This window comes from Sesamum indicum, linkage group LG6, assembly GCF_000512975.1.
Source record: "Sesamum indicum cultivar Zhongzhi No. 13 linkage group LG6, S_indicum_v1.0, whole genome shotgun sequence".
Taxonomy (NCBI): Eukaryota; Viridiplantae; Streptophyta; class Magnoliopsida; order Lamiales; family Pedaliaceae; genus Sesamum; species Sesamum indicum.
The window spans coordinates 3,709,796-3,724,665 of record NC_026150.1 but is presented as its reverse complement, the minus strand read 5'-3'; the positions used below and the strand labels follow the sequence as shown (position 1 = coordinate 3,724,665).

At 33.6% G+C, this 14,870-nt stretch overlaps 2 protein-coding genes across 3 annotated transcripts in view; both read left to right on the top strand.

Moving 5' to 3' along the window:
• LOC105163572 (1-acyl-sn-glycerol-3-phosphate acyltransferase 2) lies at positions 4,446-9,895 on the top strand. 2 transcript variants are annotated; one of them, XM_020694554.1, is made up of 11 exons: positions 4,446-4,726; positions 5,658-5,780; positions 6,074-6,113; positions 6,257-6,330; positions 6,938-6,997; positions 7,238-7,315; positions 7,400-7,558; positions 8,169-8,294; positions 8,481-8,573; positions 9,008-9,094; positions 9,326-9,895. In XM_020694554.1, exons 1-11 carry the CDS (start codon positions 4,649-4,651, stop codon positions 9,392-9,394), a joined length of 987 nt encoding a protein of 328 aa, XP_020550213.1. In that variant the 5' UTR covers positions 4,446-4,648; the 3' UTR covers positions 9,395-9,895. The 2 variants fall into 2 exon arrangements, with proteins under 2 accessions (XP_020550213.1, XP_011080283.1); XM_011081981.2 differs by having other exon boundaries at positions 9,179-9,891.
• Positions 14,148-14,870, top strand: part of LOC105163571 (xanthine dehydrogenase 1) — a gene marked incomplete in the record, with an annotated part of 13,518 nt that continues 12,795 nt past the window's right edge. Inside the window, 1 exon segment of the mRNA XM_011081980.2 lies at positions 14,148-14,434. Coding sequence (XP_011080282.1) covers positions 14,296-14,434 — 139 coding nt within the window.

Here is a 14,870-nt window from a genome sequence, read left to right as displayed (position 1 = left end):
TTCTATTATTATATTTTGTTATATTTAAGAAATGTGGGCCTGTTTGAAAATTATCAGTTACTAATTGACCCCCCGTGATAATATAAATATTTACAAAATCACCTATGATAAATGTGTGTATCTACTTTTAAAATTTGCTCCTTGTTTGAGAATTGCCTCCTTTTAAAAAGTTGTATTTGTTTTTTTTTTCTTCCATGTGCAGGTAGTGACTTGCATGATATTCATTTTTGGTACGATAGTAGATTTGTGGATGGTAAAAAATCTAAATATGTAGGAGCATAAAAAAGATCTTTGAAGGGATAGATATTGATTTTCTAGGAATGTATGAGTTATGAGTTATATATGACAAACGTGGTGGGAGGAAATGAACAATGAACTTTTACTATAAAGTTTCAGGCTTACCACTACCATAAAGTGCAAACACACTGCAAACAGGCATTCTTTCATCTACTGTAAGCACTATAAGTTCTTATAGCAATTAAAATATTGTTCTTTTTGCTGCTTGTTTACTGTAGTATTCTTGACATATTACATTTTCTTTTTTCAAATGCAGATTGAACAAACTGGATCATCTGCAGCCACACACTCGACAAAGACTCCTCCATCTACTGTAAGCACTGTAGTTCTCTCTCTCTCTCTTATTAACAGCAAGAAATTGACTATTAAATGCTTGCGACTGTGTAGTAAGTGAGCAATTAAAATATAATCCTTGATGTATTACCTTTTTAAATGTAGAATGAACAAACAACTATTTGATTATTTGTAGCAACACCCCCTACAAGCACTCATCCATCTATTGTAAGTTCTGTTATTATAGATTCCCTTATTTTTATATTTTACTACAACTATTTTTAAAACTTTTTTTTTATTATTATTATTGGCAAAAAATTGGTTATCAAGGATGTAGAAATGCTGCTTTGATGGGAGACACTGTTGGAACAAGCTCAAGAGGACACATAAATACAAATAGAAACAAAAGGCTATCAATTTTCCAAGTTTTGGAAAGAATCATGGAGAGGTCCAAGAAAAGGCCATGGAGGCCATGAATAATGGAGTTGTAACTTTGTCTTAATCGTTTTAATGTGTTTGAATGGGGTTGGATGTACATTTTGTCTACTTTAAATGGAGCTAATTGTTTAAATTATTTAATATTTTTGGCAGAGAATGTTTGATAGTATTTTTGGAGGTAGTAATGTCTTTGAATGGGGTTGGATGTACTTCTGGCTTAGGCTTACATTTTTAGAATTTTGGCAATGTAAATTGATTTACATTCTGGCAGGGTGTAAATTGACTTAATTGGTAGATACAGTGTGAATTGGCTTACATTGTGCTCAATAAATTAGGTATTTTATTATTTTGCACATTTTAAGTGTCTTATGTAGTACTTTTTTATAGCATCGGATAATATTTTAATATGATGTTATAATCTAGAAATAAAAATAAACTACATTTTTTAAATTACAATACAATTAGAACAACCCTTGATAAATAAAAATAAACTGCATATTTGAGGAATTAGAATACAATTACAACAAACCTTGATTTTTACTTGATTAACAGAATGAAAACCACCAAAAATAAAACTCCACTAACTCCAATCCAAAAATTAACATTGCTAGCCACTTTTTCATTGCGCCCGACAGTTAAGTTTGATTTCCTGGAATTCGACGCTTTCGATACCACATTATCTATATCATAACCATCTTGTTCATCTTCATATGTTGCAAATGCACTGTCCCCCAATCTAGTGTATGCTCCACAATTAAAGTTTACTGAAAACCCGTTTAGTGCCCATGTAGCTCTTTCGAGTTGTACCAACGAAAAAAATCACAAACTTGAAATCTACAATAATAATACAACTTACCTCTAGAAGATTTTCTTAAAGATTCCACTACTCTAATTTCTGCCTTTGAATTGCATCCACAAAATGGTGAAGCTGAAAACCTCAAATCGACCACTTCCTTGCATCCTCGATTTTATTTTTCAGTCGATTTGATTGTGTGGACATGTCTTCAAAATTTGCAAAAGAGAAAACAAGTGAGACATGAGCGTGCAAGAAAGGGTGAAAAATGTGATAAAAAGAAGGGAACGAAGCAACCTTTAAATTGGGGGAGAGAAGGGCAAAATGTCCAAAAATTGTACTTTATCTACCCAAGTTCACAGTCAAAGCGTGTGTGGCTCAATCTCTGCACAGAAGGGTTTTTTTTGACATTATTTTATATCACAGGAAAATAATTGATATTTTAATTTTCACAGGAAAATTTTCAAATATTTCTATTATCACAGGGGATCCCTGTATTTTTTTCATTTATCTACATATTTTCTTTTTATCATATACAACATAAAAAGTTTTAATTTTAACTTTTTGTTTAAATAACATATAATATAATACGAAGCACCAAACTCTCTATGTTTTTTCTGTTCCAAAAAAAAAAATTCTCTATATTTTTTTATTTAAAAAAAACCGTCATATAAATATAATTTTCTCATATTCTTAACTATAAATTTCTTCACTTCTCTCTCCATCCTCCCTCTTTAACTTTTAACCATTTCTCCTATTCTTAACTAGAAAAATATATATAACTCGTATATATATATATATATTAATTTGGTATGAAATATTATAATCATATCTATTAAAATTTAGTTATACACGTATAATATACTGTTATTTTTTTTAACGTAATTATGTCAAATATAAATTATTTGTTCATTTGTACGTGATACTGATCAAAGTCTGTTGTGATTTGGGGCTAATATAGATGACGACCTGGTAAAGATTTGAAGCACTGGCACAAAAAGTATCAAACTGGATTAATGATGGTTGGCTTGCACACAAAAATCATTAGGCTAGTTGCGGTGTCCTTCAACTAAAATTCTCAAAAATTTAATTTAGTAGAGATTCAAGATTGTAAGGATCTGAAGAAGCAATCTCACTAGATAGTGCAATTTCATGTAATAAATGCACACCTTTCAAATGGACCCTTCAAATATTTATAGGCTCTTATGTATCAAAATCTATGAGAGTCATGTTGAACAATTGTCGAATGAATACCAAATTAATGATTGTTCTAGTGGATCGTCGGGTCAAACAAGTCAGGTTACAACTCCAATACGGTCAAAGTACGGAATTATTGAACGTCTAGGTGTTTCTGCGATTTTCTGGGGAGCATTTTTCGCCTTTTGCAAGTTTAGTCTATTTTTTCTATCAGCATCATTATTTTTTTAATTTAAAATATTTTTTGCAATTTTCTTAAACTTGAATCATGTGGCATAGGGTTCATTGCACTATTATCTAAAAATAATGTATAATATTTAGGAATATATATTATTATTTGAATTGATATAACAATTTTTTTTAAAAAAATTGCTTTAAGAAAGTTAGACATAGAAATTTGGAATTGGGGAAGTATGTGTTATGTGCGTTGGTAGGCGAAGCTTAAAAAGAGTCTTGAATTCTTTAGAAATTATATTAAAGTAAGAGGGTGTTTTGCTAAATTTATTTACAAGATTTTATAACTTTATATATTTTATTAGAACTTATTTCAATGTTAGATCTTATTATTAATAAAGTGTTTCGATAAAATACGGCTGTGGAATCGAAGTTGCACATTATCACTTTCTTGCAACATATTCGGGGGGAAAAGCGTTGCTAAAGTTATACCGTCCGTTATTTCATATGTGACGACAGGCCGAACCAAAACAAAATACTTTTTCTTGCTAGGTGTGATCCGTTGAACATAGATCCAATTTTTCCATTTTTTGGATTCCTTGCAATTTTGTTTTCCTGTTCCTGGTGGTATCAAAATGCCGCTATGTCGGGATAACTTATCTGTCTCTCCAGGAAAATGGATATCTCCAGAAAAGATTTTAAGTTCAATTCTTTTTTTTTTTTCTCTCCACTCGGATCAACCCGGCTACTCGGCTTCTTATATTTAAAGTAATTTGTGTATCTACCCTAATGACACTATTGTTCCGTACCATTATAGAAGAAGATCCGGGTAAGATATGCACTTCCTCGGGAATGAAAAAAAATCGATCCACTTTCATTTGATATTTTGGCCTAAATCTATAATATGATACTAATACTAGTATAAATTTTTTAAAAAAAATACAAATTTATAATGAATTTGAAAAATTTAAACAATTTTTTCTGAATTTGAAAATAAGTTGAGAACTTCTTACTCTACATATTTTTTTTAAAACTTCATATATTTTTTTAAAAAGATATTTTATAATTTTAAGAATATGAGTTTATAAATTCACTCAAACAATCTGACAAAAGTTTGCAAGCTTTTAGATGTCCTTTTTAAGATGAAAAATACATAAAATTGGAACAATTTAAATTGAAAACCTAATTTAATCATGTGGCGCACGATGCCAGCGGTGCAAATTAGCATTTTCAGTTGGTCTCCAGTTAACCAATGCCCTTTTGGTTCCACTATATTCGGACAAACGATCATCTTGCCAGCCACCCCTCCTCTCTCTCTCTCAGAAACAAACACAGATTCATTTCGATTTGCCCTCGTCAATGAAAGAGCAATAAACATCTCAACAAAAGATTTTTCAAACGCAGAAATCTTCCATCTACGACAAGGATTATAACTCAAATCTTTAGTATAAAGTTGGTGTGCATGTGGGCTCTGCAATGGCGATCGCCGCCGCGGTGTTTCTCCCTTTAGGAATCCTCTTCCTTTTATCGGGCTTCATTGTTAACCTCATTCAGGTCTACTTGCCCACCAATTTCATTTGTTTTTTCTTTTTCTCATTCTCAATCTTTTTTTATTATTGTTATTTTTTTGAATTTTATTTTGTGGATCTTGCACGCTTTTTTGTGATATTGAATCAACAATGTGGATTGATTTGTGTGTTGGGTTTTGTTTGGCTTGTTCGAATGGCTGGTTTCTTAGCTTGTGATAGTCTGAATCTTGTTAGGTAAGTGGAGAATGGAGAAAGTGCTGCATGATTGAGATAGTCCGAATCCATGATGAGAATTGTCTTTATTTTAGACTAAGTTTAGTATAGTATGCGTATTGCTTCACCGCAGACTGAAAATCCTCTTGATAACGTCTGTGCATGGTTAGCTACTTAGCCTAATCGCATGGCTTTGGACGCCACCTATTATCATCCTTGAACCCCTGCAGATTGGCATCAGTCATATGTAAAAGTTTATCTGATTTTGGAGTAATTTGCGAGAGTCGGAGGAAAGGGTTTATTAATATTTAAAAGCTCAGGGATTAGTTAATTGTATTCTCGGAGCACAAGGTTTAGTCTGCAACTTCATTAAATGTTTTTCTCAAGTCAGTATTATGAGTTTCTAGTTACCAATGGTGTTAGCATGACAATGTCAAAGAAATAACCAAAGAATGACGATCATGTGGTTGTTAATTAATTGACATGTTACATGGTATTGAAGGTTTACTGTCCTCTTGTCTTTTTGATTGAGTGTGCAACAGAGTTCAATTATCTGGCAATGTCAAGGTGCTAGAGGCTGAACTATGTCTACTTTTTTCTCTCATTTCTCACATTTGAACTGTAGCATTACGCTGTGACCAATCTCAACAAAAATATGACGTTTAACATAGTTTGTTGAATTAGATGTTAATTCATCTGCTCGGCCCAGTACATTGTAGATTTATACTTTTATTCAATTTCAGGCTGTTCTCTTTGTCCTTATTCGTCCAGTGTCGAAAAGTGCTTACAGAAGGATCAACAAAGAAATAATCGAACTACTATGGTTGGAGCTTATCTGGCTTTTCGACTGGTGGGCAAACATCAAGGTGTTCTGAAAGTATTATTTTTGTTCTTCATCTATATTTACTTCCTATTGTTCTTTACTCTTAGTTGTGGCTCGTTTCATGATTTTGCTTATTTTTTAGTAATAAGCATGACCGTTTCTAGTTGGTCTGCAACTTTGGTTTAGTAGAAAAATGGTTAAACAATTGATAGCTGAATGACTTGATGAAGTTCTATAGTATTCAAGCACAATCGAATAACAATAATGATGTCAGAAATACTGTGTTTCTGTTATCAATTCCGTTGTCTTATTGGGTCAGTGGTAACTGGTGGACAGGTTGAGCTATTTGTAGATCAAGAAACTTTTGACCTCCTAGGTAAGAAATTTTCAATTGCCTTGTGAGCACACGCAAGCATGCAATTTCTGAGTGTTGATATTTTCAGAATACTTGCTGAGTTATTAAAAAAAAAAAAAAGATTTGTTTGTTGTATTAACTAATGTCTTTTTTATAATTTTCAGGTAAAGAACGTGCACTTCTCATTTGTAACCACAGAAGTGATATTGATTGGCTTGTCGGATGGGTCTTAGCTCAGGTTACTACTGATTTATCTAGAACTTATACTTTTCAGTGTTTTTTGAATTTTGACTTAATGAAACTGTCTCAAATATGCTATTCTTTTTCTTTTTTTGCACAAATCGACTCGAGAACTAGTCAAAGCTTGCTAAACAGAATTATAATAATTCTCTTTCCAGGTTTAAGATATCTTCTTCACTCCCAGCCCTTCTCAGTTCTTACATCTCTGGATATCTAAATTAAAACAAAGTGCTCAAGTTTTTGAAAAATACTCCAGCCTATCTGAGAGATGAAGGTAGCTTGTAATAACACAATACAACCATTTTCTTTCTATAAGTCTATGAATTCCTTAAATCTGGCACTACTCACTCGAATTTCTTTTCTGCTGTTAAATCTGCATAACAAACTAGAACTGGTTGTGTCCATAACATGTGAATCAGCATTGTCTAAGATTTCACTCTTGATTCATGCATAGTAGTTATGTCAGTTATAATAGTTTTATGATATCAACACATGCAACTATTTTATCACACAGTATTGTGTTTTAAGAAACTTGAGTATGCAATCATGTTAGTATGTATTGGATGGATACTTGTTCCTGTGACTGAATTGTCATCTCACTTCAGCGTGCAGGTTGCCTTGGCAGTTCACTAGCAATGATAAAGAAATCTTCATTATTCCTTCCTGTGAGTTTTCCAGTTCTTTGTTTTTTACTTTTATGTAGTAGATAAACCCTTGGGGGATTTTCTGATTTGCGAAGCTCATCTTAAACTAGTAATTATTTGATATTATAATGTAGAACATTTTCTTCTGAAAGCTTTGCAACAAAAACGTTCTGTTTGACTCGAATTGATTCTGTTGATCTCCCGACAATAAGCTCACTCACATACGTGAACAGATTATGACCATTGCTATTGTATGTACAGGTTATAGGTTGGTCAATGTGGTTTTCTGATTATATATTTCTCGAGAGGAGTTGGGCAAAAGATGAAAACACCCTGAAGGTGCTGTAGATAGAGCATTTTTCCACCAGTTTGCCTCAAAAACTGTATCATTCCATTACTTGACATCTTGATGTCTTTATGCAGTCAGGATTAGTAGCGCTAAATGATTATCCTTTACCATTTTGGTTGGCTCTTTTTGTTGAAGGAACTCGATTTACCCAGGCAAAGCTTGAAGCAGCTCAAGAGTATGCTGCTTCAGCTGGCTTACCTGTTCCACGGAACGTTCTGATTCCTCGTACTAAGGTTATTGCTATAAGTAATTTCATAGAAGCCAGTCATCAATAATATGCTTTGTGTTAACTGTCTTGGGTTGTTCATTCCACCACCGACTTTCTAGGCCTTCATGACATACTTCTCTATCTTCTCACCATGCATCCTTGCTAAGGGCTCATTTCAACTTAGAGGAGTGTGGCTTGTGAGACGTGGGTGGAGTATGTCGTCACCACTCACTTTCTGCTTAAACGCCAACTTCCAGAAGCTAAAATCATTCACTTTTCTCAAGCTTCAGGGAGTTCTTTTTCAGGCTTGTGGTGTTCATCTAAATATGTTGAATTTTCTTTACATTTTTATCCTTATTAAATTACCCAAATACATCTGTAGCCTTCTCAAAAGAAATCTTAGTTTCTTTCTAACCCATTTCTTCAACCAATGCCACCACTACCATAAAAAAGTAAGATGATTGTAGGGACATCATGCTGTTTTTATTTTAAAAGCCAGGTATCATTTTGATTCGTGAATCTTAACATTCATCTTCATAACAATCAAATACCTTTTTTATTATATCTGCACGAATTTGAATGATTATTTGTTTCAATGCTTTATAATTTATCATTTTCTTTTTGGGCTTATCCAGGGTTTTGTTGCAGCAGTAACTCATCTGCGATCATTTGTTCCTGTAATCTATAATATTACAGTTGCTATCCCCAAGAATGAACCCCGACCTACATTACTGAAAATTTTCAGGGGGCGATCTTCTGCGGTACGCTAGTTACAGTTATATTAGCATGAGATAATTTGGGTCGAATTATTTGTAAACTAACTGAAAGAAACCAATCAATTATTACTATGCAGGCCCAAGCAGTAAGCTTAAGCGTATTCTTACATATACAATATTCTTCTTATTATCTCACAAACATCTTGCTGAAATTGATATCCGCTGCTGTAGGTACATGTGCATATTGAGCGGCATATAATGCGAGATTTACCTGAAACGAGTAGCGGGATTTCACAGTGGTGCAAAGATATGTTTGTGGCAAAGGTAATATGTTCCATGACCTATCACATTGGGAAAGCTTCCTTGTGTAAGAAAACAACATCTTTACTAGGAAACAATTACAACTCTAGACTTCAATGATAAGTCCAAGAACTGTCCTAACCTTGTACAGTACATAAAGAATCATCGTAGTGTTTGGCAAAAGCAAAGTCATCAAGTTGAAGCCTGTAGTTTTCTTCCACATCCCTCCACTCTCTGGAAGTTTGAGAATACCTACCACACTACCTTGGATGCTTGACCTACTGCTGAAACAACTCCTGTCTATAGATAGTACAAAGTTTTTCCTTATAACATGTGAAGAAATCTGCTAAATATTATCAAGAACTAACTTCCTTAAACAGACACAAAAGTCATAACTATTTCCTCGTGGACTTGATGTGTAGCTATATTGATTCGGGGAATTTTCTCTTATCAACCAGGACGCGTTATTGGAGAGGCATCTCGCAACAAACACATTTGGAGATGAAATACGCCACGACATTGGCAGACCAAAGAAATCTCTTTTGGTAAATACGGAGTTCAATACATATCATTTAATCTCATGCCTTTTGTTTCAGTAACTTTAATATTCCGTTACTCTTGATGGGCAGGTTGTCCTTACCTGGTCTTCTATCCTAATCTTGGCTATCATAAAAGTTCTCGAATGTTTCCCATTCTCGTGGGGAGAAATCGTCTTCTGTGTAGTTTTCTTGGCTCTAGTTACGACCCTCATGCAAATACTCATTGTATTTTCTCAGTCGGAACATTCTACTCCTCCGAAGGTATCAAAACCAGATCACTTGAGGCAAGTGCTGCTTCAAAGCTGAGTCAATGTAAAGAACATTGTACTTGTATATCTACTTATTGTTCTTAAGGCAAGGGAAGACGTTCTTTGTTGGATCCTCTGCTAATTCAACAGTTTTGAATGGAGAAGACAGCAAATTTGCTGCACCAGACTGTAATATGGTATGGGACCTTTCTCTGCCTTGTGCATCCTTTTTTCGCTTTTTTGTAGTTAGTTTTCTCTCTTTTTTGCCCCTTGGTTTTGCTATCATGTAAGTTATTGTAATCTATGTACTTAGTAATATGTGACGTAGCAAATTTTCCATCACATTTGATATGATCACATAGTGGTGTTAAATGCATCCAAAATAGTCTGTGCCAGTTTGCGTCTCTTTGGCTTTGTTGGACTTTTTACATTATCTTAAATTACGTCAACATTTGCTAGAATAGAGTCTGATTATACAAACCTCTTATGTTCTTTACGAAAATAAAAGTACATCCTTTCAGGGATTGTCAGTGTAATTTACACTAGAGGGTGTAACTACGAAATTTTCCCTCTGAATAGAGATGTACTTGTAATTACAACTACAATTTATTCTTAATATTGTAATCGTTATCTACTACAAATACTTGCACACATATATTTAGTGTCCCGTTTGGCCTTGTGATTGAGTTCGCCAGATTTATGTATTAAGTGGGTCAAAATGCATAAAACCCCCTATGTTTTAAAAAATCGACAAAAAATTCATTTCTGTTTTAAAAATAGGCTAAAAACCTCCAGATGTTTTTTAAAAGTAGCTCAATTGCCACATCTCTATTAAATCTAACAACGTTAAATTTTTTTATAAAATGATCATTATACCCTTACTTAATATATATTATTTCTTATTTTAACAATCGTTGGATCTTTTTTTATCAAATATTGACCGTTAGATCTAATGAATTAATCTAGATCGTTAGATTTAAAAAAATGAAAGGTCTAAATTCAACAAATTATTTACCTTATTATATTATATAAATAATTTAAAATTAAAAAATAGATTATTATATATATATATAACTACCCCCTACAACCACCCCCACCACCATCTCTGTCGCAGAGACGGATCCTTCAAACAGTCGGATCTTTGCAAATGCTTTATCAAAATGAGTGAGACCGCTCTCGTTGGAATCATCTTGTGGTGGTGGTCTGCGATCGGACGACAACGAAATGACAGCAAACAGGTTCGACGGTTGTGATTTGACCCCAGTCTCTCCGATTACCGAAACTCAATTGAAGAATGAAAATGTTACTTTTGAAGAGAAGATTTGAATGGTACTACTGGCAGTCGGAAACTCATCTAGACGGCGCCGGAAACTTAGAGACAAGTTTCTAGCAATAAAGGGGATGGCGTTTAGTCTTTTTTAATTTTTTAATTAATTTAATTATATTAATTGTTTGATTTGCAATAAGTTAGTAATAAATCAATTGAAACTAAATATTAATTTTCATTCAATTTTTTTTATTAATATTAATAAATTCAGTGAAATTGTTTTAGCATTTTCTCATATTAGAGGATAGTGCCACGTTCTGATTAGGTTCTCCGTTCTCCGTTGTGTACCGAAAACGAAATAGACATATATTGCAATTGCAACATTTTGCTGAATGAAGGTTGAGAATGTGGATTTTGTTATCATCTTGCAAAGATCTTCTTCAACTTTTTTTACTTGTGCTGACGACAGTTATTTTATTCCTTTTATACTTACTGACATGTGTTGTTTCTTTGACCCAATGTAAGTCTGATAGTCATTTTAATTTGTCCATTTGCCTTCTGATTGTAGGAAGGTGCACTTGTTTGAATCTACACCAATGGAACTGTATTAGTCACACATGGAGGTGTTGAAATGGGTCAGGGTTTGCAATTGATTGGGGTCGAGGTTGTTAGTCACTTTGAGTGTTTTTTGAATAGTACTTGAAAATTTGAGAAAAAAATAGATTGTTAGACTTATTGAGAGGTCCCTAGTTAATTCCCCGATACTTAAGTTAGCTAGATAGGGAACGAAGTAGAATAATGCGATTTGAATGTATTTAATAGGTCGGAGGGTTTTAGTCATGGTTTTTAAATCCAGACCGGACCGGTCGATTCGATCGAAAATAGGACCTAAGGCCGGTCCGGGTATGTGTATTAGAATTGGGGTGGTCAAACCCTGCATGACTCGGTCAAAATCCTGTCATGTCGGTGAAAATCGACCAACTTGATCAAAAAAATCGGGTTATATATTTTTTTTTAAAAAAGAAGAAAAGAAAAAGAAAGAGATTAAGAAAGAAGATGGTGTCAGATGTCGGTGAAGCTGGTGGTCAGTGGCAGAGTCGTGGCATCGGGCGGGGCGGCGAGTGGAGAAGAAGGAAAAAAAGTTTGTTGGTGGTGGTGGGTAAAACAAAAAGGAAAGAGAAGGTGGAAAATATGGAAAGGGAGGTAGAGGGTGGACTTGAAGAAGGAAAGGGAATGGTGGAGGGTGGACTTGAAGAAGGAAAGGGGGTAGGTGGAGGGGTGGAGGAGGAAAGAGATATAGATATAGATATGTATATATATATATTAATTTATAGAAATATATATTAGTTTACATATATATATTAGTTTTATATATATTATAAGTTTTTATATATATGTATATATATGAACTAATATACATTAGTTAATTGTTAGATTTAATTTTTTTATGTTTTTTGTTAATTTTTTAAATTATTATTATTATTTAGTTGAATGAAACTTAATTTAAAATTTGCAAACTTTTTTATTTGAATATTTTATTTTATCTTAATTCATTAGTATATAGTATGTATCAATATGTTATATATAAAATATAGTCAGGGTCTACCAATTTTTTCACTCCAATCCAACCGCTCGGACTAGTAACCCAGTAACTTGATCAGTTCGATACCTGGTTCGATTATAAAAGTATTGATTTAGTTGAGAAACTTCCGACAAGTTTAATGCTTGTTACCTATACCTTCTTAACTATTTGTTCGGATTATATTAAGAGACAACTAGTCTTACCTGATCACAACTTCACATATGATTGTGGGTTTGGAATGGTCAAATCCTTGTTCTTATCTGGTGCCTACTTAAGTTGTAGTGGTGCTCCTTAATAGGTTGCAAATTTGTCGTCAACAACAACTTCTGCAAGTTCTGATCATCTATAGGGTGTGGCAGTTTTAGATGCATGTGAACAAATAAAAGCATGAATGGAACCTATGGCATCAACTCTGATGTGGTGTTATTTCTTACATCCCTTATGAAACCTTCATGATATAAGAATGAGTTATGAAAGGACAGAACCAACGACAACTCATGAAGGTGTTCATAGTTAAAGAGAAGACCTAGAATATGAAGGTGCCTGACAAGGTCACCAGAAACCTCTGAATGCAAAGGACAAAATGTTAGAAAACTACTGCCAGTCTCCCATTGAATCAAAACTTGATCTGAAGGAGTGCATGAAATCATACAGCCTACCAACCATATAAATATGATTCTCCATCTCCAAAACCGGATTCAATCACTTTATCTCTTACGTATATAGAAAAAGTCCACCCACCCACACTGTCATTGTCGCCCCATCCCTTTACCCCTTCTACCCTATAACCACTGTCCCCTCCCTGCTCCACCCCCGTTGCTGCCTCTCTGCTCCACCTTCATGAGTGATAGGGTTGGGTTGGGGGTGTGTGTGTGAAGCAGCAAGGGCCAGGGTTGGGTTGGGGAAGAAGATCTTTTAATTTTTTAGTATTTTTAATTTATTTTTATTATATATTAATAAATATATATGAGATGAATTTTGGGCCTTGATCGGGTTGATAAAAATTGGGTCATAGATTTAAGGGATAATTATATTTATACCCCTGACTTATGTACTAAGGGTGTGTGTGTGTGTGCAATTTTTTAAAAAAGTAAGAAACGGTTTGTGTAAGTAATAATGATATTTGGTGGGTGCATGTGTAATTATCTAAAAGATAGGAGTGATTTATGTAAATAGATTATAGATCAAGGAGGTAAATGTAACTATATCTAAATTTAAATGATCAAATATGGGTCATAGATGTTATTGATGAATTCTCTGACATCAATTTTATATTGATCAAAATCTAGCATTTCTTAAATAATGTATGTCATTTTTATAATTAAAAGAGTAAAAAAAAAAAAAAGAGAAAATGATGCGTGTAACACATTTCTTTCGTGGAGGTGCTTTTTTGCTTCATTTTTTAAATTACAGGGAGCTAAATTGATATATATTTTCATAGGATGTTTTTGAACATTTTGCATATCACAGGGATGGTTAAATTGGATTTAACCCCAACAACTATATTATAATAGATTGACCAACTAGTATTAAAATATATCAATATACACATTTTAATAAAACTCGAATGTGTCTTCTTTAAGTCCGAACTTCTTGCCAATGAGACTTAACTCAATTGTTGAAGTTGAGGCCTTACGACTATAAGGTTATGATTTCGAACCCGATCAATGTATGAAATGTTATTTTAATTTTTAAGTTACGATCTTTTTATTTGAATTGTTAATTAGATATAGTTATTTAACATTGGTGATTAGTATTTATAATGTATAAATATTTGATAATGTGATTATAATTAATTTAGTAAAAAAGAGTGTCAACTTTATCAATTAAAGTAGTCATCGAGAAGGAACATTATTATGCATTTTTAGCCAAAGTTTAACCGTTACAAGTAAAAACCAAAAACAAGATCAAGAAATTAAAAGCATGCGCACGTCAGAAAAGCTTGTCGGGTCCGAAAATAGCCGCCTATCATCTACTACTCATAACACTTCCGTAGCCATCTGTCGTATCATATGTCCATCCAGTCTTCTCATTCTACTCGACAATTCTTCACTTCCAAAACAAAAAGCATACAGATCAATCAATCAACTCTGCATGACCCATTTGAAAGATGGGGTCTTTGAAAACAGAAAGTCAAATGGATAGAGTAGAAGAATCTGGAGTGAAGGAACCGATTGTGTACGTTAATGGGGTCCGACGAGTTTTGCCTGATGGGTTGGCGCACTTCACTCTGCTTGAGTACCTCAGAGGTATTTGACAAGACTAATTTTTGGGTTTTCTTGACAATAGGAAAGAATTCTCAAGAACCTGGATTTGGGTTCTGTTTTTCTTGTTTCCGGGATCTGGTTTTTCTCTTCAATGATCCTTTTCTCTGGTAATTTCATTGAAGTGGATGACCTTTTGATTAGTGGAAATTTACCCATAGAAGAAGAAAAAGGCATGACAAGCGTCTTTTTGAAAAGAAAAGTGTTTGATCTCACTAATTTTGCAACTTTATTGATGAGAATGTATCACCTTATAAGTGACAACTGATTTCACTCACTTATAGTTAGACTGAGTAAATACAGCAAAGATATGTAGTTTACTTTGCCAATAGAGTAGTAAATATTGTACTGTCAATTCTGGGTGAACTGGCCAGTGTGCCTATTTGAACTGGTGGATTGATGAATCTATAAAAGTCGGTTC

Bases quoted from the DNA above. Each gene is read 5' to 3' on its own strand.
- LOC105163572 (XM_011081981.2), top strand. From the start codon at position 4,649: ATGGCGATCGCCGCCGCGGTGTTTCTCCCTTTAGGAATCCTCTTCCTT. The intron at 5,781-6,073 runs GTGTTCTGAAAG...ACTGGTGGACAG, and splicing joins ACTGGTGGGCAAACATCAAG to GTTGAGCTATTTGTAGATCA. The intron at 6,331-6,937 runs GTTACTACTGAT...ATCTCACTTCAG, and splicing joins TCGGATGGGTCTTAGCTCAG to CGTGCAGGTTGCCTTGGCAG.